Source organism: Rattus rattus, chromosome 14 (genome assembly GCF_011064425.1).
Source record: "Rattus rattus isolate New Zealand chromosome 14, Rrattus_CSIRO_v1, whole genome shotgun sequence".
Taxonomy (NCBI): domain Eukaryota; kingdom Metazoa; phylum Chordata; class Mammalia; order Rodentia; family Muridae; genus Rattus; species Rattus rattus.
Window position 1 is genome coordinate 77,001,869 of NC_046167.1, and position 23,576 is coordinate 77,025,444.

At 38.1% G+C, this 23,576-nt stretch overlaps 1 protein-coding gene across 2 annotated transcripts; it reads left to right on the forward strand.

Moving 5' to 3' along the window:
• Nucleotides 1–1,383: 1,383 nt before the first annotated feature.
• LOC116883421 (cathepsin 8-like) lies at nucleotides 1,384–10,789 on the forward strand. Of its 2 annotated transcripts, none has more exons than XM_032884551.1 (7): nucleotides 1,384–1,509; nucleotides 1,792–1,914; nucleotides 2,007–2,153; nucleotides 7,369–7,597; nucleotides 8,032–8,190; nucleotides 9,616–9,733; nucleotides 10,690–10,789. In XM_032884551.1, the coding sequence occupies exons 1-7, from the start codon at nucleotides 1,384–1,386 to the stop codon at nucleotides 10,787–10,789; spliced, it is 1,002 nt and encodes a 333-aa protein (XP_032740442.1). The 2 variants fall into 2 exon arrangements, with proteins under 2 accessions (XP_032740442.1, XP_032740441.1); XM_032884550.1 differs by having other exon boundaries at nucleotides 7,369–7,593; nucleotides 8,028–8,190.
• The last annotated feature ends 12,787 nt before the right edge of the window (nucleotides 10,790–23,576 follow it).

Genomic DNA, 23,576 nt, shown 5'->3' on the forward strand with positions numbered 1-23,576 from the left:
TACAAAAACTCAGTCAGGATTGAAAAGTATCAAGTATCATGGGATGCAAGGAGGAAAGGCTGGTTCTCTGCCTTTCTCTGTTAAGATCCACAGGTTTGGCTCTACAACACCTATTTAGGTTTCCTACAGCCAGCCCTTCAGGACAGGAGTGATCAGATCTTATGTATTTCAGAGCCTGGAGACCTAATCCAGTCACCAGCATAGCAAATCAGTAAAAGGGTAAAACTGACTTCCTGGCCTGAAACTGTATTTATACCTCAAATGAAATGTAGCAGAGCCAGACCTGGGATCTCAGCCACATCTGAAGATCTGAGTTTGAGAAGTGGATAAAGTCCTTAGAAGTCTTCCTGGTAAGGTCCTTCCTCTTCTAAAGCAGAACAGGAATTGACATTAGATAAGAAAACTGTGAGAATCTGGTATAAACCCCAGAAATGAGACTATCTTTTCAATATGTATAGTCTTACCCAATGGAGGTGAAAGAAAGTAGAAAAACTAAGGAGGTTAAAAGATCCTGCATGGTTAACTCAAACTTTGTTCCCTTAAAATAAAAAATCTGAGTCTTTTGCAACAAGTAATAGCTGTCCCTTGTGCTTCAGGTATCATTACTATCCCCTTGCACATTGCTGCAAGGTAAACTACAATTCTTCATTGACATGGGCAAAAGGATTAGCAGATGACATAGCTATCATTAGGCCTTATAGTGAGAGTTGTATTAAGAAGCACATTAACTCATGATTTTAATCCTGTGTGTGGCTCTCTTTTGTATCCCACATACACTGTTATCCAGTGGCTTTGGTGTATGATGCATTTATCACAGAAGTACTGATTATGGTGTGTAGCTATAAAGACAGAAGCAAGGGAATATTACTGATCTTTTCCATATTTTCAAAGGGCAACAGCTTACAATATTTTCATTTGAGATGGCAGTTTTCAAGACAAGTCCACATATCGATTATTAGGTAGGGATTTGAAAGTCATTTGGCCACAGCTCCAAGGGTCACTTTGTACTTATAATCGGATACCACAGAAGTTCATACAAATCCATGTCCTGTATCACTGACTGTCTAACATTTCGATTTTGAGGTTCATGGATATTTTTCTGATAATGTAAGTTTGCAATACACAAGATGTTTCTATTCCTAGAATTTGGGACACATGGGGTGCATTTTGGTGGCACACCTAAATACCATCCACTTGTAGATTTAACTACAAGTAAATATTTATCCATTTTTGAAATCTGTTGGTAGATACTTGAAAAGAGTACTTCAAATAATTTTGTTCAATGCATATGTCTTTATTTCTTAGAAAAGAGTGACAGGCATTTTGGAAGAGCTGCAGTTGGCCGTCTTTATTTCCCTTCTTCACTGCCTAGGTGCTTGAGGCATGAGTCCTTTTGTCCTGCTGACCATCCTGTGCTTGGGAGTAGCCAGAGATACTCAATCATCTGATCCCAGTTTGGATTCTGAATGGCAGGAGTGGAAGATAAAATATGACAAAAACTACAGCCTGGTTAGTAATACGAGCACTATTCGGTCAGACCCTAAAGAGAATTCCTTGTTGGGATTTATGCTGAAACAGAGGACATAGTGACCATATTTTATAAGGAATTCTTCAAAGCCATGCACTAGGTATACAGACTGGTGAGAATTTCTGTTCTTAAGTATGTGAAGTGTCACTTTTTTTCTGCAGTGTCCTGAGATTTGTCTCGTGACCCGAGGCAGTGACTTACCTTGGTTAGCTTGTGTACAGGTTTAATTAGAAAGACATGCCATGCATTATGTTTATTTCTAGGAAGAAGAAGGACAAAGGAGAGCAGTATGGGAAGAAAACATGAAAGTGGTAAAACAACATAATATTGAATATGACCAGGGAAAGAATAACTTCACCATGGAGGTCAATGCCTTCGGTGACATGGTAAGTTTAATACAGACTGCATCACATATTTTATTTCATTTTTTTATGTGTAATCTTTTGCTTTTTACTGATTCTTGTTCCTTTTCTTGAAGACTGGTGAGGAATTCAGGAAAATGATGATTGATATTCCAGTCCTGCGTTTTAGGAAGAAAAAAAGTATCCAGTCACATACTGGTGGTTATCTCCCGAAATTTGTGGACTGGAGAAGAAGAGGTTATGTGACTTCTGTGAAGAATCAGGTATAAGAATACCACATCACTATCTTGTTGAGTCACTGGGGTAAAATGGCATTGAAATGACTTTTTTTTAACAAAAGGAAAATAATATATTAAATTATATATGTAAATAGATATATATTTACATATATTTTATAAGACTTTTGAAATGTCAAATTTCCCTTTGTATCTTTATTAATATAAGCATATTGAAATCTAGTTCAACATCCACAAAGTTTTATTAAAAGTCCCTATACAAAGCATTATGCTACATTCTTTAAAAGCTTTCGTATTTTACTTCGATATTTTATATATTTATAATTCAAATGTTATTCCCTTTCCCCCCTCTCCCTTCCCATTCACCCTGCGTCTTTGAGGATGCTCCCAATCCCACCTACCCAGTCCCAATTCAATGCCCTGGCATTCCCCTATATTGGGGAAACAAGTCTTCACAGGACAAAGGGATTCCCCTCCTATTGATGCTGGACAGTGCCACCCTCTGCTACATATATGGCTGGAGTCCTGGGTACCTCCATGTGTACTCATTGGTTGGTGGTTTAATCCCTGAGAGCTCTGATGTGGTCTGGGTTGTTGATACTGTTGTTCTTCCTATGGTGTTGCCAACCCCTTCAGCTCGTTCAGTTTTTTTTTTTTCACTAACTCCTCCAGTGGCTTACCCTTGTTTAGTCCAATGATTAGTTGCATGGATCCTCATTTGTATCTGGACTCTGGCAGAGGCTCTCAGGTGACACCCATATCTGGCTCTTGTCAGCAAGTACTTCTTGGAATCAGCAATAGTGATTAGGTTTGGTGACTGCATATGGGATAGTCTCTGGATGACCTTTTCTTCAGTCCCTGCTTCACTCCTTGTCTCTGTATTTCCTTCCATGAGTATTTTGTCCTCCCTTCTAAGAAGGAATGAAGCATCCCCATTTTGGTCTTCCTTCTTCTTGAGCTTCATATGATCTGTGATTTTTTTCTTAGGTATGTCAAGCTTTTGTGCATATATACACTTATCAGTGAGTGCATACCATGTGTACTGTTTTCTGACTGGGTACCTCACTCAGGATGATATTTTCTAGTTCTATCTATTTGCCTAAAATTTTCATGTAGTCATTGTTTTGAATGGCTGAGTAGTACTCCATTGTGTAAATGTACCATATTTTGTATACATTCTTTGGTTGAAGAGTTTCTAGGTTCTTTCCAGCTTCTGCCTATCATACATAAGGCTGCTACTAACATAGCAGAGCAAGTGTCCTTGTTTATATGTTGGAGTATCTTTTGGGGTGTGTATTCCTGGGAGGGGTATAGCTGTGTCATGAGGTAGTACTATGTCCAAATTTCTGAGGAACTTCCAGACTGATTTCCATAGTGATTTTACTATGAGGCAATCCCACCAACAATGGAGGAGTCTTTCTATTTCTCCACATTCTGGCCAGCATCTACTGTCATTAGGACAAAATGAAAACTAACAGATTGGGAAAAGAGCTTTACTAATTCTACACCTGATAGAAAGATAATATCCAATATATACAAAGAACTCAAGAAGTTAGACCAGAGAATCAAATAATCCTATTTAAAAAATGGGATACAGAGCTAAACAAAGAATTCTCAGCTGAGGAATATCAAATGGCTAAGAAGTACCCAAAGAAATGTTCAAGATCTTTAGTCATCAAATCAAAAAAACCCTGACATTCTGCCTCTCACTGGTCAGAATGTCTAAGATAAAAAACTCAGCTGACAACAGGTGCTGGCAATGATTTAGAGAATGTGAACCACTCCTCCATTTTGGTGGGATTGCAAGATGGTACAACTTATGGAAATCAGTCTGGAGGTTTCTCAGAAAATGGGAAATAGTACTACTTGAGGACCCAGCCATACCATTCCTGAGTGTATGCCCAAAAGTTGTTCCAACATATAAAAACTACACATGCTCCACTATGTTAATAGAAGCCTTATTTACAATAGCCAGAAGCTGGAAAGAATCCAGATCCAGACGCACTTCAACAGAGGAATAGATACAGAAAATGTGGTACATCTACACAGTGGATTACTACTCAGCTATTAAAAACAATGACTTAATTAAAATAATAGGCAAATGAATCAAACTAGAAAATATCCTGAGTGAGGTAACTCAATCACAAAGAAACACTCATAGTATGCACTCACTGACAATTTGATATTAGCCCCAAAGCTCAGATTACCCAAGATACAATCCACAGATCACATGAAGCTCAAGAAGAAGGACAATCAGAGTGCAGATGCTTCAGTCCTTCTTAGAAGGGGGAAGAAACAGCAAATGGTGCTGGTTCAACTGGAGGTCAACATGTAGAAGAATGCAGATAGATCCATGCTTATCACCCTGTACAAAGCTTAAGTCCAAGTGGATCAAGGACCTCCACATCAAACCAGACACACTCAAACTAATAGAAGAAAAACTAGGGAAGCATCTGAACACATGGGCTCTGGAAAAAATTTCCTGAACAAAACACCAATGGCTTATGCTCTAAGATCAAGAATCGACAAATGGGATCTCATAAAACTACAAAGCTTCTGTAAGGCAAAAGGACACTGTGGTCAGGACAAACGGCAACCAACAGATTGGGAAAAGATCTTTACCAATCCTACAACAGATAGAGGCCTTATATCCAAAATATACAAAGAACTCAAAAAGTTAGACCGCAGGGAGACAAATAACCCTATTAAAAAATGGGGTTCAGAGCTAAACAAAGAATTCACAGCTGAGGAATGCCGAATGGCTGAGAAACACCTAAAGAAATGTTCAACATCTTTAGTCATCAGGGAAATGCAAATCAAAACAACCCTGAGATTTCACCTCACACCAGTGAGAATGGCTAAGATCAAAAACTCAGGTGACAGCAAATGCTGGCGAGGATGCAAAGAAAGAGGAACACTCCTCCATTGTTGGTGGGGTTGCAGACTGGTACAACCATTCTGGAAATCAGTCTGGAGGTTTCTCAGAAATTTGGACATTGAACTGCCTGAGGATCCAGCTATACCTCTCTTGGGCATATACCCAAAAGATGCCCCAACATACAAAAAAGACACGTGCTCCACTATGTTCATCGCAGCCTTATTTATAATAGCCAGAAGCTGGAAAGAACCCAGATGCCCTTCAACAGAGGAATGGATACAGAAAATGTGGTACATCTACACAATGGAATATTACTCAGCTATCAAAAACAACGACTTTATGAAATTCGTAGGCAAATGGTTGGACCTGGAAAATATCATCCTGAGTGAGCTAACCCAATCACAGAAAGACATACATGGTATGCACTCACTGATAAGTGGCTATTAGCCCAAATGCTTGAATTACCCTAGTTGCCTAGAACAAATGAAACTCAAGACGGATGATCAAAATGTGAAGGCTTCACTCCTTCTTTAAAAGGGGAACAAGAATACCCTTGGCAGGGAAGAGAGAGGCAAAGATTAAAACAGAGACTGAAGGAACACCCATTCAGAGCCTGCCCCACATGTGGCCCATACATATAGAGCCACCCAATTAGACAAGATGGATGAAGCAAAGAAGTGCAGACCGACAGGAGCCGGATGTAGATCGATCCTGAGAGACACAGCCAGAATACAGCAAATACAGAGGCGAATGTCAGCAGCAAACCACTGAACTGAGAATAGGACCCCCGTTGAAGGAATCAGAGAAAGAACTGGAAGAGCTTGAAGGGGCTTGAGACCCCATATGTACAACAATGCCAAGCAACCAGAGCTTCCAGGGACTAAGCCACTACCTAAAGACTATACATGGACTGACCCTGGACTCTGACCTCATAGGTAGCAATGAATATCCTAGTAAGAGCACCAGTGGAAGGGGAAGCCCTGGGTCCTGCTAAGACTGAACCCCCAGTGAACTAGACTGTCGGGGGGAGGGCGGCAATGGGGGGAGGGTGGGGAGGGGAACACCCATAAGGAAGGGGGGAGGGAAGGGGATGTTGGCCCGGAAACCGGGAAAGGGAATAACACTCGAAATGTACATAAGAAATACTCAAGTTAAAAAAAAAAAAAAAGAAGGGGAAGAAAAATATTCATAGGAGGAGATTTGGAGACAAAGTTTGGAAGAGAGACTGAAGGTATGGTCACTCAGAGCCTGCCCAACTTTGAGATCCAGCCCATATACATATCGCCACCAAATCCAGACAACATTGCTGATGCCAAGAAGTCCATGCTGACAGGAGCCTGGTATAGGTGTCTCCTGAGAGCTTCTGCTAGAGCATGACAAATACAGAGGAGAATGCTCAGAGCCAAACATTGGACTGAGAATGGGGTTCCCATTGGAGGAGTTAGAGAAAAGATCGAAGGAGCTTAAGGGGCTTGCACCCCTATAAGAACAATACCAATTAACCAGAGTTACCAGGGACTAGACCACAGGTCAAAGAGTCCACATGAACAGATGCATGACTCTATCTTCATATGAAGCAGAAGATGGCCTTGTTGGGACCAAAGGAAGGAGAAGCCCTTGGTTTTGCCAAGTCTGGACCCCCACTGTAGGGACTCTCAGGGAAGGGAGGCAGGAAGGCATGTGTTGTTGGGTGGGAGAAAGGGGATAACATTGACATGTAAATAAAAAATATCCAATAAAACTCAAAGAGATGGCATATGCTGTGGAGGATGTGGACCAAGGGGAACACTTATTCATTGCTGGTGGGAGTACACACTTTTACAGCTACTTTGCAAATCAATTGGCATTTTATTAGAAAATATAATATTTCTACCTCAAGACTAAACTATACTATTTTGGGACATAAACACAAAAGATGCTCCAATATCTCACAAAGATAATTGTCCAACTATGCTCATAACTACTTTATTCATAAAATCTACAATTCGCTTTTAATAACATTTTAAGAACATTTGAATGTTTTATCTGTTTGTGCAACATGTATAGATCATGTCCATCCACCATTATCTACCTCTCTCTACCTAGTGCCCTCCATCCAATCCCTCTCCAGGTTCTGTCTTATTTATTGCTGGTAATAGCAACCAGACAACATTATGTCCTTCCCATATGTTCATGCATATGTGCATGTGTATGTAGCCATTCATTGGGGTACAAGCAAGTGTGCAGCAGACAGGTTCCCAAGAGGAATGAAACTTTCTCCTTTGGCACCAATAACCTCCTAATAGTTTATTCTTTGGAACAGTATTCAGCTGTCTGATTTGGGATTGATACTTGTTTGTGTATGACAGTCTTTTCTCTACTTAGGGCAGATGTAATTCTTGTTGGGCTTTTTCGGTGGCTAGTGCCATAGAAGGACAGATGTTCCGGAAAACAGGCAGACTGGTCTCACTGAGTGCACAAAACCTAGTGGACTGTTCTAGACCTGAAGGAAATCGTGGCTGTATTTCAGGCCACACATTTTATACTTTCAAGTATGTGTGGAATAATGGAGGTCTGGAGGCTGAGTCAACCTATCCCTATGAAGGAAGGGTAAGTGCATTTTCTATACTACTGTCATTTCAGCCATCTCGGGCAAGAGACCATTGTAGAAATAATCCAGTCCTCAGAACTGACATTGGAAGGTAGACAGTGTACACTATCAAGGTCTGATTATCAGTTTGTGCACATTCTTATGTAGCTTTTCCTGCTTCTGGGAAAACACAGAATATGGAAACCATTCCACATACAATTGATATTTCTTCCTGTGAAAATTTCTTATGGACAGAAAAACTTATGAGGTGTCATTGAATATATGAAGTCTGATATTTGTTTCATATCTCTCAGTTCATTTCTCTTCCTGGGATGTTCTATAACAGCCAAGACTTGGGGATTTTCAGCTACAAAATGCAGTGTTGTGATTTTGACTCATGCTTCCATGCAAGTGGATGGAAATAACTAAATCTCTTCCTTTTTACCTTTTATAGGAAGGACACTGTCGGTACCTCCCCGAACGTTCTGCTGCTAGGATCAAAGGTTTTTCAATTATTTCAAGCACTGAGGAAGCTTTAATGAATGCTGTAGCAACTATAGGGCCCATTTCTGTTGGAATTGATGCTTCACATGAATCTTTCACATTTTATAGTGGAGGTAAGCATGGGTTCTTCAGTGGTTCCCAACCTGTAGGTCATAACCCCATTGGGAGTTAAATGACACTTTCAAAGTGGTTGCACATTAGATATTCTGCACGTTATAGATTTACATTATAATTCATAATGGTAGAAAAATTAGTTATGAAGTAATGAAAATAATTTCATGATAAAGAGTCATTAAACATGAAGTATTCTATTAAAAGATCATTCAGAAGTTTGAGAACAACTCTTCTTGATATAATTAAGAATGCTTGTATAAACTCTGGAAGGTTGTGGGGCCACATTTCTGTGTACAATATTTGATGCACATAACTAGTATATAGCCAGTAATAGCATGTGCCCATGCCTGTGAGCACTTTACAGCTGAAAATCCCTAAATCATCCCAGAGAGTGAAATGAACTGGGACACATATCATCCCTATGCTCGAGTACTTCTTAGTATAAAATTATTATTATGCTTAAATTAGTCACATTTCCTCCACTTGGTATATCTTAAGTTATGGAAAGTTTGTCTTACTAGAGCTAAATTCTAAATAGTATGATGAATTAAGTAATTTCATATTGAGTTATGTTTCTTGAAATGGGGTTCTCTTAGTAAAACTGCAAGGAGAAAAGGATTTGTATGTATGTAGGCAAATGTTTATTAACAAAGTTTTGTTTGTTGTATCTGTTTGCATTTGGATGAAAACCTGTGTCAGGATTCCTGTCAACAATGGGTTCTATTTTTTATTAATCCTTTTATTTGTTTATATTTCAAATGATATCCCACTTCCTGGTTACCCCTACACATGCCTCCATCCCATCCTTTTCCTCCCCTGCTCTGCCTTGCCTCTATGAGGTTGCTTCTCCACCCACTCATTCACTCCCACCTCATTGCTCTAGCATCCCCTACCCTGGGGCATCAAGCTTCCAGAGGACCAAGGGTCTCCCCTCCTGATGTCAGAAAAGGCCATCTTCTTCTACATATATAGTTTTAGGCACGGATCTCTCCACGTATACTCTTTGGTTGCTGGTTTAGTCTTTGGGAGCTCTGAGGTGGTTACTTTAGTTGGCCTTGTTCTTCCTATGGGGTTGCAATCACCTTTAGTTCCTTCAATCCTTTTCCTAGGTCTTCCATTAGGATCCCAGTCCTCAGTCCAATGTTTGTTTGTGAGTATCTGCATCCCTATTAATTAGGTACTGATAGAATGCCTTAGGAAACAGCCATGCTAAGCTCCTGTCAGCAAGCACTTCTCATCAGCAATAGAGTCAGCATTTGGTGTCTGCAGATAGGATGGATTTCTTCTTGAGGTGCTCTCTGGATGGCCTTTCTTTTTTTACTGGATGTATTTTTTGTCCAATCAGAAATGCCTTACTTATTTTAATTGGCCATGGTCATTATTATATCCCTGGTACTTCTCACAACTTTGATTTTATTTTCCAGGTATTTATTATGAGCCAAAATGTAGGAATAAAACTGTGAACCATGCTGTTCTGTTAGTTGGCTATGGCTATGAAGGAAAAGAATCAGATGGAAGGAAATACTGGCTGATAAAGAACAGGTAGAAACTGCAAATATTTATATTTAAGTTTCTGAATGAGTTTTTTTGCTTAGAGTCAGAATGAAGATAAGAGTCCTCATAAATGTTATCAAACATACATTAAACAACCACCTTTTTCTTGGTGAACAATTGTAAGTGGGCAGTACACCTATTTGTGTATCTGTGCCTGTGAATGTGTATGTTTGCATTTTCAGTGTTGAGAGCAGTTGTTTTCCTTAGCTGTCTAACATGGAGGTAGGATATTTCACTGATCCTATAGGTTACTATCTGATGTAGTTGCTTAGCTAGATTATCCAGGTGTATCTTCACTTTATGGAATTTCAGGCAAGCTGCAAAGATAACCTGACTTTTAAAAATTATTATTTTCATGTGAGGGTGTTTCTGTGACTTTTCATTCTACATGTAAGTAGTTGGTCATGGACGTCTGAGGAGGATTATCAGATTGTCTGGAAATTTATGTAGTGGAGGCTGGTAGCTAATTGACTTGGGTGCTGGGAAAGAAGCAATTGGTCTGTGGAAAAAGCTCTTGTTCTTAGGCACAGATCCAAGTCCAGTCCTCATTCTAGTTTTAAGTGTTATCCTGGAATTGAAATACTTTCCTTTCTCTTTTGTGACCAGTACTTGACTTGACCCTTTGAACACTATGGCTGGGCCACCATTAATGGTTGTGAGCTGTTCAGATTTACTCACTGTTTTCCTTCAGTGTTTGATTTTCTAAAAGCTAGCATAATGTTGGTTCTGTGCCATCTGTGGGTAGAAAAAATAATCCAGATTTTTCACTACTGTGATTTTCACAGTCCTATGTCAGATAAGTTTTGGTTCTCAGAGGTTGGTGTTCTCCATTTTCTGATTTTATGTTAAGTAGGCTTCAGGATTAGTGTTGGCACATGGAGTTATTGTAATGAATGCACTGTCCTGTGTTCTTTCTACTAAATGGGAAACATGGTTCTTTTCAGTCATGGTGAAGAATGGGGTATGAATGGCTACATGAAGCTTGCCAGAGGCTGGAACAACCACTGTGGAATTGCTACATATGCTTTTTATCCCAGAGTGTAAGCTCTCTGATGGTAACAAGAAAAGATTGGCGCGGAAAGAGCCTGTAGAGTAGAGATACTTCCCTTTAACATGTCTAGCTTCTGCATGGAGAGAGCACATGAGTTGCTATAGATCATGATGTGATGTTAATTACTCCAGTAAACCATGGTGTCAACTGTGAAGTTAAGCACTTCAATGATTTGATTTCGATTCCCATAATAATTCAATTTTGTTTTTGTTTAATTATTGTACAAAATAATACCTTAAAAAACATTCAAGTTCAAGTGTAGTGACTATCTTCCTTTTGTTTTCAGAGTAATGACTTTTTAGTTTAATGTAGTTCATTTTATACTTGCATGTTTTAGTTAAAATGTAATTACATTATCCCCTTTATTTTCTTCTTCATCTCCTCCCAAATCTCCTCCCTCTAACTCCTCATATACATACCCTCATTTTCTCTCGAATTGATTGTTTCTTTTTTTCTTTTTTTTTTTGGTTATCACTGTGTATACATATTATACATATGTATATACCCATGGATATATAATAAAACCTGTTTAATGCTGACTATTTTGTTTCTGTGCACATGAGTTCAGGACTGATCACTTTGTATTGGGTAGTTGATTAAGGATTTGCCAATGTGAGTGCTCATTCCAGTTCATTCAGTGTTTACAACTCCTGCATTTAAGGCTCAGGGAACATTGTGGAAGAAGGGTTAGACTGAATATGAGCCAGTGTATTATGATTTTCCAGGTATTGAGAGTTTATAGAGTAGATGACATGTTTTTCAAGTGATGTTACAGGCCAAAATTCTAAACATTATTCAGTGGTGGAATCATAATTCTTTCAGTTAGGAAATATGGTATAGTACTTTATCTAAATTGACAAATTGATGGACTGGAAGTCATTTGTACTTCATACGGTGTAATTCATTTGATGGTTATGTTTTGTTCTATTAATATCTGGGAGCAGAGTTTGTTTTTAATTTTTGATTTGTGGACAAAAAGGATGAGATGTAGAGGGAGATGTTGATTCCCTAATTGGTTCTTGATCCTGTCAATAATGAGGCAGAAGCCATTTACTGAATGAAGAGAAAATGAGGGGGCTTCTGGGTCTCAGGAGGAAAGGTTGGACACAGAAAAAGAGAATTCAGACCATCCTTTGGAACAAAGAGGAACCTGTAGTCTTTTGGGTCTTGGGGCACCTAGAGTTTGTAGATTCTACCGGAGCTGAGACCAAGGAGGACGGAGGGACCTAGTTGATAAGATTAGGGCAGGAAATTCTTCACCCAACCCGTTAGTTATTTGGGTAGTTTTTGAATAATAAAACTGTCTAGTGCTTTACATACCTGGGGCTATGGTGCAGAAGGAGAAAGAGGACAGTCAGAGTACTTTTTGAAAGCGTGGCAAAGCCAGTCCTGAGGGGTCCCGGAAGGGATCACAGCTCTTGAGAAAATGAGTCAACCTGCCATTGGTGGATCTGAGTGGGACCAGCATTGGCAGATCTCAGAGCCTAGCTTGGAGTATAGGCAGAGCTCCTGAGAATATGGAAGCATGTTTTTAAAAATTGTATGAAATATTATGAAGTCTGTAATGAAACTGTATTATATGTACAATGACAACATAAATAGATTTGCAAATTGGGAATGGGGAACATCCTGAGAGGTCCCACCCTTAGGAATTAAGCTACAGGTAATTAATACAGTCACTTCTTATACTCACTTAAGTGACTCAGTATAAAAACATGCATGTTGTGATGTTGGTGTTCTTAGAGAAAGAGAGGGTGAGAGTTTTGTTTTAGTCAATTTTCTATCTTTATAAGTGTTTGTGTGTGTACATGTGCATGTGTACGTGTGTGTGTGTATGTGTGTGTGTGTTTAAATAAGAATTTGTGTATCATTATCATTGTTAATCTCCTTTGCCTTACCTCAGTCATGTGCAGCATCTTCCTTATGACCGTATGAAGTCATCAGCATAATTGAATCTTTAGGTACATGATTTTTTATTCAAGTGAAACTTTCAGAAGTTTCAGTGTCTCAGCATGCAAGAGCATTGAAATGTCTTTTTAATAAAACATGCAGGATTCACTGTTCTACTATATTGTTTCTGTTGTTAATGTTTGAACTTACCTATCTGGTGCACTGAATTTTGCCATGTACATATATGTATGGAAAAGTATTGCACACACATACACATAATTTGAGTGTGTACATTTATATATGTCTGTAGTGGACCACACACAAACAAACACTCAGATGGCTTAGAACCAACTTTATAGTCTAGTATCTAGTATGGGTGTTCGAATTTTTTCTGAATGTATTATAGATGATAAGCCAAGAGTTTTCTTATTTTAGCTACCTAATAGTTTCACTTTAGAGCTATTGACTATTTCTAGTGACCCTCACTACATGGAGAATGCATAGGGTGAGGTCAGCAAAATGGTTCTCTCAGCATCTAGGTTTACAACTTTTGATAGATCAAAATATTATTGTGCTTTTGTCTTTATTATACCAGATTGCCACATGCCTGGAAATTTTAATAGAGAACTTATTTAAAGCAACCATTTCATTGTCACTTCTCACCCAAAAAGTGATGCCCCTATGCATGTACTAGACATAATGTCTGATAGGGGTTGACTATATCCAAACTCCTTTAAAATATGAATTTCATTCTTAATTAAGGAATAGACACATGTTGGCATATAACTGATGATCACAGACAGAAGTGTAATCCCACTGGGCCTTGTTTGTGTGCTATCTGATAATTTCCTATGAACATAATTTGAGTATCATAATTTGTTCCCATTTCCTGAGTCTGATAACATGCTATCTGGAGGCCTTGGTCAATCATGGAAAATGGTGGTTCTTGTGGAGGAATGCTGTGCTGAACATTAATTGATATTTTCCACCCTATCTTAGATCATTAAATTTACAAGTAAAACACAAAAACTTTACATTTATATTAACCCTTAAAAGCACTAGAGCTGGGCAAATATCAATCTATGCTATTTTGTCTGCTTCATTGTCAAAACCCCAGATACATAACTTGCCATATTTTCTCTGGACTTCTCCTATCCCAACTGGCAGGCCTTTATGGCCATGTTCTCACTCTCCACCTACCTCATTTAATCTTTTTCTCTCTTCCTTTCTTCTACATTTCCTTGTAGTGGTCTCTGCCTCAGATCACAAGACCCAGAACCAAAGCCATACCTATCTTTCTTCTGCCCAGATTCAAACTTTAGGTGCTGTGTTCAACTAAGAGTTTCAAATTAGTGATCAAGTAAAGCTGACATACGTGAGAATTCAGTTATCTTGAGACAACTAGACCTTAGGATACAGAATTTAGCATATAGTGCACAGCAACAGACCAAACCTCAACACAGGAAGGCATATTATGCTGTGAGAAGCTATATTGCATAGTTTTCTATAGTTCCTACAATTTTTGACTAAGTAATTTTAATAAAGATGGTAGGTCATTGGTCAAATATTCTAGCAGGTGCTGTTTAGTCTGTGTGCAGGTTCTTTCCCAACCAAACTCTGAGGCATAGTTATGTAGGATTTGTTTAGTGAGTTGTAGCCTTTCTTGTAATCCTTAAGTGTTTTTTTTGTGGGGGAGGGGTTAAGGCCTTTTGGCAATTTCCATTGTTTTGGAAAAATTGATCAACCTATGGTCTATCTTAAAAAGAAAACCCATTTCTAAGTCATATATTTCTTGATTGTCTATATATCCACTCTTTTTAGTGAGCCCCAGGCCAGTCCAAATCCTTATAAGGAATACTGTTCTTGTACAGCCAGAAGATTCAGAATGTCTCTGAGATTCAAAGATAGCAGACTATATATGGACATTGGCTTCTGCATTGTTTGTCTCAGGGTTTTAAGCTGTGGATTGTGGATTATGATAGTGAATATGTATGTAGCTCTCAGTATCACTTTGTGTCTAAGAATTAGTTCAGGGAAAACTACCAGGACAATTGTTATCTTAGGATTGTCATGGCCCAGGTACAGTTATGATTAAATTGATGAAGCCAGGACCTGGAGACTACCCATTTAAAGTTAAAGCAGTGGGCATTAACTTTAAAGGCAATGCCCACTGCTTTAACTAGAGGGATATCTGTGTCTGTGTCACTATGTGACTCCTCAATGATTTGGCCCATTCATATGGTAAGTATGTCTTACAGGCTACTTTCAGTAGCTGAGATGTTTTCATTTTCCAAGTTCCATGATTACAACTCTACAGGCCCAGAGGCAGGGAATTTTCTGAACTGTGTCCCAGGCTACAGTGGACTGTGACCATGAACAGCTGATTTTGTTTGGGAACATTTGTCATATTGACCATGATACAGACATATTTGTGACAGCTATTATAATGCTTAAATGTGTGTCAGGCTCTCATTGAATGGAGTAATTATGACAACACAATAATAGAATTTGATTCAAGTGAAACTTAAGATTCAAGGCTTCCCCCATTTGTGATATATTATCAATAATCTGAAGCTAAGTCCCTCACAAAAATCTTAGGGGCTCTGTGAATTTTTGGAGAGCCTGTTGGAACCCAAAATGCCACTCAATTTAAGAGAACCATTTAGTTTTGGATTTCACTGGGAAGCTGTTAAAGAGACATAGACATTTATGGTTAACCAGGAATCTAAAATTTATAATATTCTGTAACTTTAAGCATGCTCTCTTTTCTTCAGTGTGTTGAGAAGTTGCAAACTGAAAGAGATCATTCATGTCCTCATTGTAATACTTGAGTTCCTTTTCTGAAAAACAGAAAGCCCAACACCCCCAAACAAACAACCCCCCAAAAAAACAAAAACCAAAAACCAAACAACAACAACAACAACAACAAAATGGAAAAACGAATGAACAAAACCAAATTAACAATGCCAAATAACAACCACAATACCTGGCTGAATATGTATTTTTGTCTTTGAGCCTCTTCCCATGACACCATAGCCTCTATCTGCTATGAACCTAAGAAGGTATTCTTTTCCTCAGGAATTATACCCTTTAGTAGAACCACACAGGCAATCATTTGCATAGTAGGTTAGGTTGTTTCCAGGGGAATCCATTCCAACATGACTTAGGAAAGACTTTAGAGTAGCTGGATTTAGCTAGTTTGTGGATTCTTCCCTCTTCCACCCCTCTCCATCCTTTCCCCACACGTCCAACACCTTAGCCATAGATATAAGAGAAAAAAAGACTATAAAGGAAAGAAAAGAATTCTGTGAATAGAATCAGGGTTAGGAAAGGGTGTTAAATTAACATTATACTACTGCTATAGATGTTATGCAACTGATTAGGGGCAGTGAGATTCTTGAGGGAAAGTTTGATCTTTGCTACCAGGATATTTAATTTTTTTTATGCGAGATTACTTTATAAACCTCAACTTATAGCATTGAACAACTACCAACAAACACTAAAAACTAATCAACAAGCCACTAGAGATCCTCTTGGGACTCTAGCACTTATCTAGCCTTTGAAAAATTCTGAGAATTACAAACATCACATAACAACAGAAGGTATTGGCAGATGGCAATATCTTGCCTCTGCTAGAGCATGAGCCAAACCATAGGTACAATGGACAATCTGAAGCATCAGCATAACCATATCTGAAATTAAAACGAAAATATATTCTTACAATATTTCTGTGTTTTGTAAAGAAACCAAAACTCTAAAATTCTCACTAAAGTTAAGCAAAATAAGTTGAGGATTGAAAAACCCTTGGAAAAAACAGAAATGTAGATTTCTCCATGGCTAGGAAAATGGCTAAGAAAAATAACAACTCAGAGACTAAACTGATATGGCTTAATAGTCGCAAGGCCATGTAAACTGTAAACATAGAGAAAGGGAAAGAACACTCTGTCAAGCTCTGTTATCAATCATGCAAATAAACATATATTCTACTGTTATAATTTGCTGGAGGCCTGTTCCAGCTGGGAACTGACTGAGAAGAAACACAGAGTTGGATGAAGGCTAAAGCCTAATGATATATGGAATTATAATCCTAATATTTGGGCTTCAGTGGGCACTTATTTCTTTCACTGCAACTATTCTTACTGTTTTGTGATAATAAGCACTTCTTTTTTGCTTGCTTGCTCAAAGCTCAAGGACTTCTCACTGGCCCACTGAGACACCCGAAATTCATTAACTCTGTGAAACAAAGAAGAAAGGAACCAAAAAATTCATTATTTTACATAAGCAAAATGCACACACACACACACACACACACACACACACACACACACACACTTTTTGGGCCCGACTACCTATCTCATCAACTCCACAATTGTTCATGACCAATAACATACATATATTTATACATATATATGCATATATACATTTGGTGAATGGAGCAAAAGCCACCATGTTCAAGTTCCAATATGTATGTACCAATGAATAAACAAAAGTCACTCATTTTGGATGAAAAAGTAGCTCCAAACTTCATTGTTCAAAATCAAAAAATGTTCCTACATTATATTCATAAAAGTATGAAAAAGTCCCTAAGTAAGACAAATCCTATGTTAGAAAAAGCCTATCCCTTATTGTTGTTCTCAGCTCTTTTACTTCCTCAGGAAAATAGGCCACATAGCCTTTCAAGTACCTTTACATTCCATAAGTTCAAAGTTTAAGATATTACTTCTAGTTCTAAAATGACAGAGTGTTACAGCAGAAATGTTTACATGTGTTTTCATTATAATTAGTATCTAACTAAATATTCATTGTCTGTTTTCTAGCTCTGTAAGTTCATAAAAAGTTTAAAGCAATAATTTTTATGTTACAAATAAGCCCAGTTTTTCAAAAGGCAAATCATCAGACTTGTGTCTCATTAATTTTGAACTTTTTTATACATAAATCCAGTAAATATTTTATTTTCTGTCCTAGCATTTAACAATAAATCAATCATTTGCAGTTTATGGTGTTTAGTTATCAGATAATGGTTTCACAGATAACCCAGAAGGAATATTTTCCCTGATCATAAATTAGTTCCTTTCTATACTAGCTCAATTAGTCTGTGAAACATGATGGTTTATAGAATTCTAAATGCAGTGTTCATGCTATCAAGACATGGAAATAACTTGAATACATTTAGGAATTCTGTAAAATTATTTTTAGCAATTATGAAACCATCAATTTATCTACATGGCATTGCTACAAGAGAGTACATCTTTATTGGTCTACAGAAAATCTGCCCAATAGTGTGGGATAATATGCAGGAATCATTAGAATATATAATAATACAGGAAATGTATATGACCAATAAAAATCAATACTGAGATGAGATGTCTAAAGGCCCTGAAGTTCAGAGTTTACCTATCGAAGCCTTGGAAATACAGGGGGCCATCTCCAGGAAAATCACCTACAAACCTATGCTTGATGGCTCTTAACAAAAATTGCTCTTTATATGGGCATTGAACACACTAATATGGGAACATTTATAATCATACAGAATAAAGTAGATGGCATCAATTATTCTAATTATTCATCTTACAGATGGGATAGTGTCATAGTAGAGGCCTCTTATTTCTGAGAGTACTCCCATTGCATATGGCCTTTCTGTTCAGAATGTAAACATGTCCCTGGTTTAGATTTTGTTCCTAGTAGACAGCATTTACTGTGCCAGTTCTCAATGTAGCCATTCATTGTCCATGTGTTTAGCACTTTTCATTTCTCTTCTCTGCTCTCCTTTCCCCTCCTATTCCTTACCCTCCCATCCCCTCCTCTTTTTTTCTTTTCTTTTCATGTCCAAAATTACGATTGTTTCAAATATGGTTCTTGCATAACCAAGAAAGGGAGTAAGAAATATTGTTATGGAATGGAAGTCCATAGTGGGAGGATTAAATGGGGGAAAGAATGAAAGAAATGGGTAAATGAGGGACGATGGAGGATAGCTAACAGGACTCATGGCCATTTGAGGGCCTGTATGAAACCTTGCTTCCTAAAATATTTATGGAATAGAAAAGTGTCAACCACATATGTTTCACCAATAAGTGAAAACTTCAGTGTCAGGGATAGATTACATTTAATTAAGTGATTGGCCAAAGGGGTCCAAGCACACCAACAAACAACTCAAGTTATTCCCCAAGGTTATTAGTTGCTATGCACCAATTTTTGGTAAGGCTGCATTGCTGAAGACAACACATGTATCTCTCTGAACAGAGGAAATGAACTGGCATCTAACTAGATCCTTCATCCCTACTGGTTAGTGTTTATGGTATTTGAAGGTGCACTACATATTAGCAGATAAAACTAGTAACCACTAACTCAGCTATAAACTATTCAATGTACCACACTGGTATGCCTAAATAATACGCTAGTGCAATTTTGGCACAAACATCTTTGGAGTTTCTAGCCACTATGTCATTGAATTTGAAAACCACCCTATCCTGTGAGATAGAACTCATGTCTGACACTGCTCAGCTGCCCAAGAACCTGAGACTAGACGGCCATGTGTCTAGGGGGAAACTGAATATTATTCTTCTGCTAAAGGAATATAGCACTAAAATGCCTCCTAACAACATTCCACTATACTCATAGGTCATTGTGTATCACAGATATCATCACAAAAATCTTAACTTATCCAATAGGAGATGGGACTAATACAGAGGCCCAGAACTTGACAAAGAACAGAGAGTGAGAGACCTTGGAATACTCACTTCTAAATGGGTTGTCTAAACCAAAGCTTTCCCCTCTGGACTCTGGAAACTCTGAGAAAAGGAAGAAGAATGATTATAAGAGCTAGAGGGAATGGATGACACAGAGGAAAGAGTGTCTTCCAGATGTTATCTGACACACATATAAACTCACAGATACAGGGGCAGCATTTATAGGGTCTGAACAAGTTTCAGACCGATAGAGTTCTAGCATTGAGTAGGGGAAGTAGACATGAGCTCAGATCACTAATTGAGAAGCCCTCTTTAATAGATGGCTATTTTCAAAGAAAAAAATAGCTCTTAATTGAGTCTTACTTAGCATATAAACCATACTTAAGAATTGGCTTTATGCCCAGAAGCCAGTAGTGAAGAAAAAGGAAACTCAATGGTGTTTTGGGAAATCTTGTCTCATATTGTTTAGCTTGTGATTTTTTTAACTTATTGCCCTTTGGCTTGAAGACTATAAATTCAGATTTTGTGTTTTTATGGTGTCGATTTGTGAGTATGTGTGTGTATGTTTATATTTCTTGCGCTTTGCTTTGTTTTTTAAATTGTGCTTTGTTTTTCTTATTTCCTTATTTGTTTTCTAAAAGAGAGAAAGACAGCCTGGGGTTGGGCAAATGGGAATTATGGATGTAGGAAGTGATGAGAAAGGGTATCTATGATAAGAAAATATTTATGAAAAATATTTTCAATTAAAACAGCACATTGCATGAATTTCTCAAAGAACAAATTAGGAAGGAGGTCATAATTTCAGAGATCATTTCAATAATTTGATGATATTCTATATTTGAGTATCTTTCTTAATGTGGACAACAGAAGTCCCATAACCAACATGCTAATGTGATTATTTTATATTTTGAAAAAGTCCTTCAAAGTCTGATGTTAGACCTGTGATAAACTTGAAGATTTCAAGTTTCAAAAACTATTGTATCCTTTTCTCTCAGATGAAAACCTAACTATTATCCTTGAGATCAACACCTATTCTTAGATTACAGACATCTGAGGCAGAAGGCATGTCACCTTTTGAGAGTTAAGACCAGGTTCAGACCACTTCAGGAATAACTGAGTTGTGGTAAGACTTTCTAATGGTTTAGGTAGACCTAAGAAACAGGTAATATTCACCCCTCATGACCAATTGATATACTAGGAAGTCTTGGCCATAAGTCTATAGAGATGATGAATAACGCAAGTTCATTTTCTAAAAAAGATGGAGAACAGGGATTGACTCCATGAAGTGTACCTTCAATGGGGACAGTGGTGTGCAACTTTGACATGTTCAAGGTCCTTCAAAATACATCCATGCCAGAATTTTAGAACAATGATCAGGAAGAGATTCATACACACTCTTTTCACAGCAAGGGAGTCTCTACTCCCCACCTTTGATCTGACTGTGAGTTCTCAATCTCAGAATGCAAAACAATTTTTTTCATGCTGACTCTCAGCACAGAGCCTGACACAGCGAAGATTCAAGATCAACAAGGGCCATCAGCACAAAACTGTCATTTCCTTTACCAGCCATGCTGCCTCTTAAATCTTAATCTCTATGACTTCTCACTTCAGCATTTTATCCTTTCTACCTGGAATATTCACTAATAACAGGAGGTATTTGTATCAATATTTAGTCCCATTGATGTGTCCAAGAATTGTAGGTAAAGTAAAGGTCTGATAATGTGTGATTATGCAATCAAACTTGCTCCTCCCTATCCTAGCATCTGGTGAGTCAAACCTACCTAGCAAGTCATCTCTTTCACATTGACCACATTTTCTGGGATTTGATTGCACATTTTACAATTTATTCTACATTTTGAAGGATTGCAATATTATTTCCTACCTCCTCCCAAATTCTCCAGAAGGTGACCTGCCAGTAAAATAGAGTAAAAAGTGAAGAGTGCTTGCAGATTTTCTTCTATTGTGTATATTAGGCTCTAAAGTGTCATTGTTACAGAACTTTTTCTGAATTCAGGAATCAACCCAAGTACATCATCCTCCAACTTGATACAGTAGGAATCCGGATTGTTGAGAATGGCCAATGCTATATAACCAAGATTCATGTGCTGCTGTCCAGATTATACAGAGAACATAAAAGTGTAGATGATGAGTTCTGGGGGGAAGGAGAAGAGGATTATTGTTTATTGAGTTCAGAGTTTCCTGCCAAAAGTGGCAACCCACTAATAGAGGTACTTGCAAATAGATGCACAAAAAGTGGCAAGTAGCTAAGGACACGACTGTATGCACACAAAGTAAGAAACATGCAACATAATGCAAACATCAAGTTATGCTTGCTGATGAGTATCTGATGCAATCTCAAATTAAAAAAAAAAAAAAACCACTAGAGTCTCATGAGATCCAGAACAGGGCATTCAATTTCCCTCTTAGGAGTTGACTATGAGCAACATTTTCCAGTTTCTGTGCCACCCACACTTAAGCTTCTTTTGAGAACAATTATATTGCACCTTGACAAAGGGAGACCCATCCCATGGTCTATATTCTCAAAGGATCCTCCTGCAGCTATGGACTAATTTTGAAATACTAGACTAGACCATACTCATTCCATTCCATGGATGGCAAACAAAGCATCCCACTGTAATATAAAGTAACTCTGTAAAGTAACTTTGTATTAGATATTTTTACGTCAACTTGACGTAAGCTTGTCATTAGAGAGGAAGGATGCTCAGTTGAGAACATTTATATATAAGACTGGACTGTAGGTAAGCCTGTAGGGCATATTCATAATAAGTGACTTATTGAGATTTAGACATTATCCCATTATGGATGATGCCATTCCTGGTATGGCAGTGCTGGGTTTTATTAGAAAGCAGGCCAAAGAAGCCATGATGAGCAAGCCAATAATCAACACTCCATCATGGACTCTGCATCAGTTCTTGCCTCCAGGTTCCAGCTCTGCTTGAGTTCCTGTCCTGACTTCCTTTGGTGATGAACTGTAATGTAGAAGAGTAGGTTGAAGGAACCCTTCTTTCTCAAATTTTTTTTGTCATGGTGTTTTATCACAGAAATTATAACATTAAGACATTGTTAGACTGAAATTCCATACAGCTTTACAAGGGAAACATTTTTTTCTTAAGCCACTCAGGACTTAAAGCATTAAATATAATGTCATGTGAGGAGGAAATGCTAGTTTTCTGACTTCCTCTGTTAAGATCCACAGGGTCAGCTCCATGACATCTATTGAGACATTCCACACCCAGCCCTTCAGGATAGGTGGGATCAGATCTTATTATGTGTTCAAGAACCCGGAGGCCTAATCCCAGTCACCCACCAGCATAGCAAATCAGAAAAAGGGCAAGACTGACTTCCGCTCTGAAACTGTATTTAAAGCTCGAGTGAAATACAGGAGAGCCAGATCCTGGGATCTCAGCCACATCTGAAGATTTGAGTTGTGGAGTGCATAAAGGAATTGGAAGTCTTCTTGGTAAGTTCCTATCTCTTCTATGACAGAACAGGAAGTGACACTAGATAAGAAAACTGCTTGGAAGAATCTGGTATAATCTCCAGGAAAGGGACTATCTTCTCAATACCTATAGTCTTATAGTTAGAAGGTGGTTGACAGTAGAAAACTTAGGGAAAGAACAGATTCTACATGGTTAACTTGACATTTTTCCCTTAAAGTAAAAATCTGAGGTTTTACAGAGATCAATAGCTGGTCCCTTGTGCCTCAGGCATCATTTCCATCCCCTTGCACATTACTGTGTGAATTACAATTCTTCATTGCCATGTGCAAAAGTATTAGCAGATGATATAGCTCTTATTAGGTCTTATAGCGAGTGTCATATAGGAGGCCCAGTAAGTCATGATTTGAATCCTATGTATGGCTCCTTTTTGTATCCCACCTATACTGGTATCCAGTGACTTTTACTTGTGATGTTTTTATCACCAAAGTAGTGATTATAGTGTGTAGTTACAATGACAAAACCAAAGGATTAGTACTGATATTTTCCATATCTTCAAAGGATAACAGATTAGAAAATTTTCATTTGAGATGGCAGTTTTCAAGACAAGCCCACATATTGATTATTAGGTAGGGATATGAAAGTCATTGGCCACAGCTCCAAGGGTCACCTTGTGCTTAGAATCAGATACCACAAAAGTTCATACAAATCCATGACCTGTATCACTGACTGTCTAACATTTCAAT

Coding starts and splice junctions, on each gene's coding strand:
- LOC116883421 (XM_032884551.1), top strand. CDS start 1,384: ATGAGTCCTTTTGTCCTGCTGACCATCCTGTGCTTGGGAGTAGCCAGA. Junction 1,915..2,006: donor TCAATGCCTTCGGTGACATG/GTAAGTTTAATA, acceptor CTTTTCTTGAAG/ACTGGTGAGGAATTCAGGAA. Junction 9,734..10,689: donor TACTGGCTGATAAAGAACAG/GTAGAAACTGCA, acceptor GGTTCTTTTCAG/TCATGGTGAAGAATGGGGTA.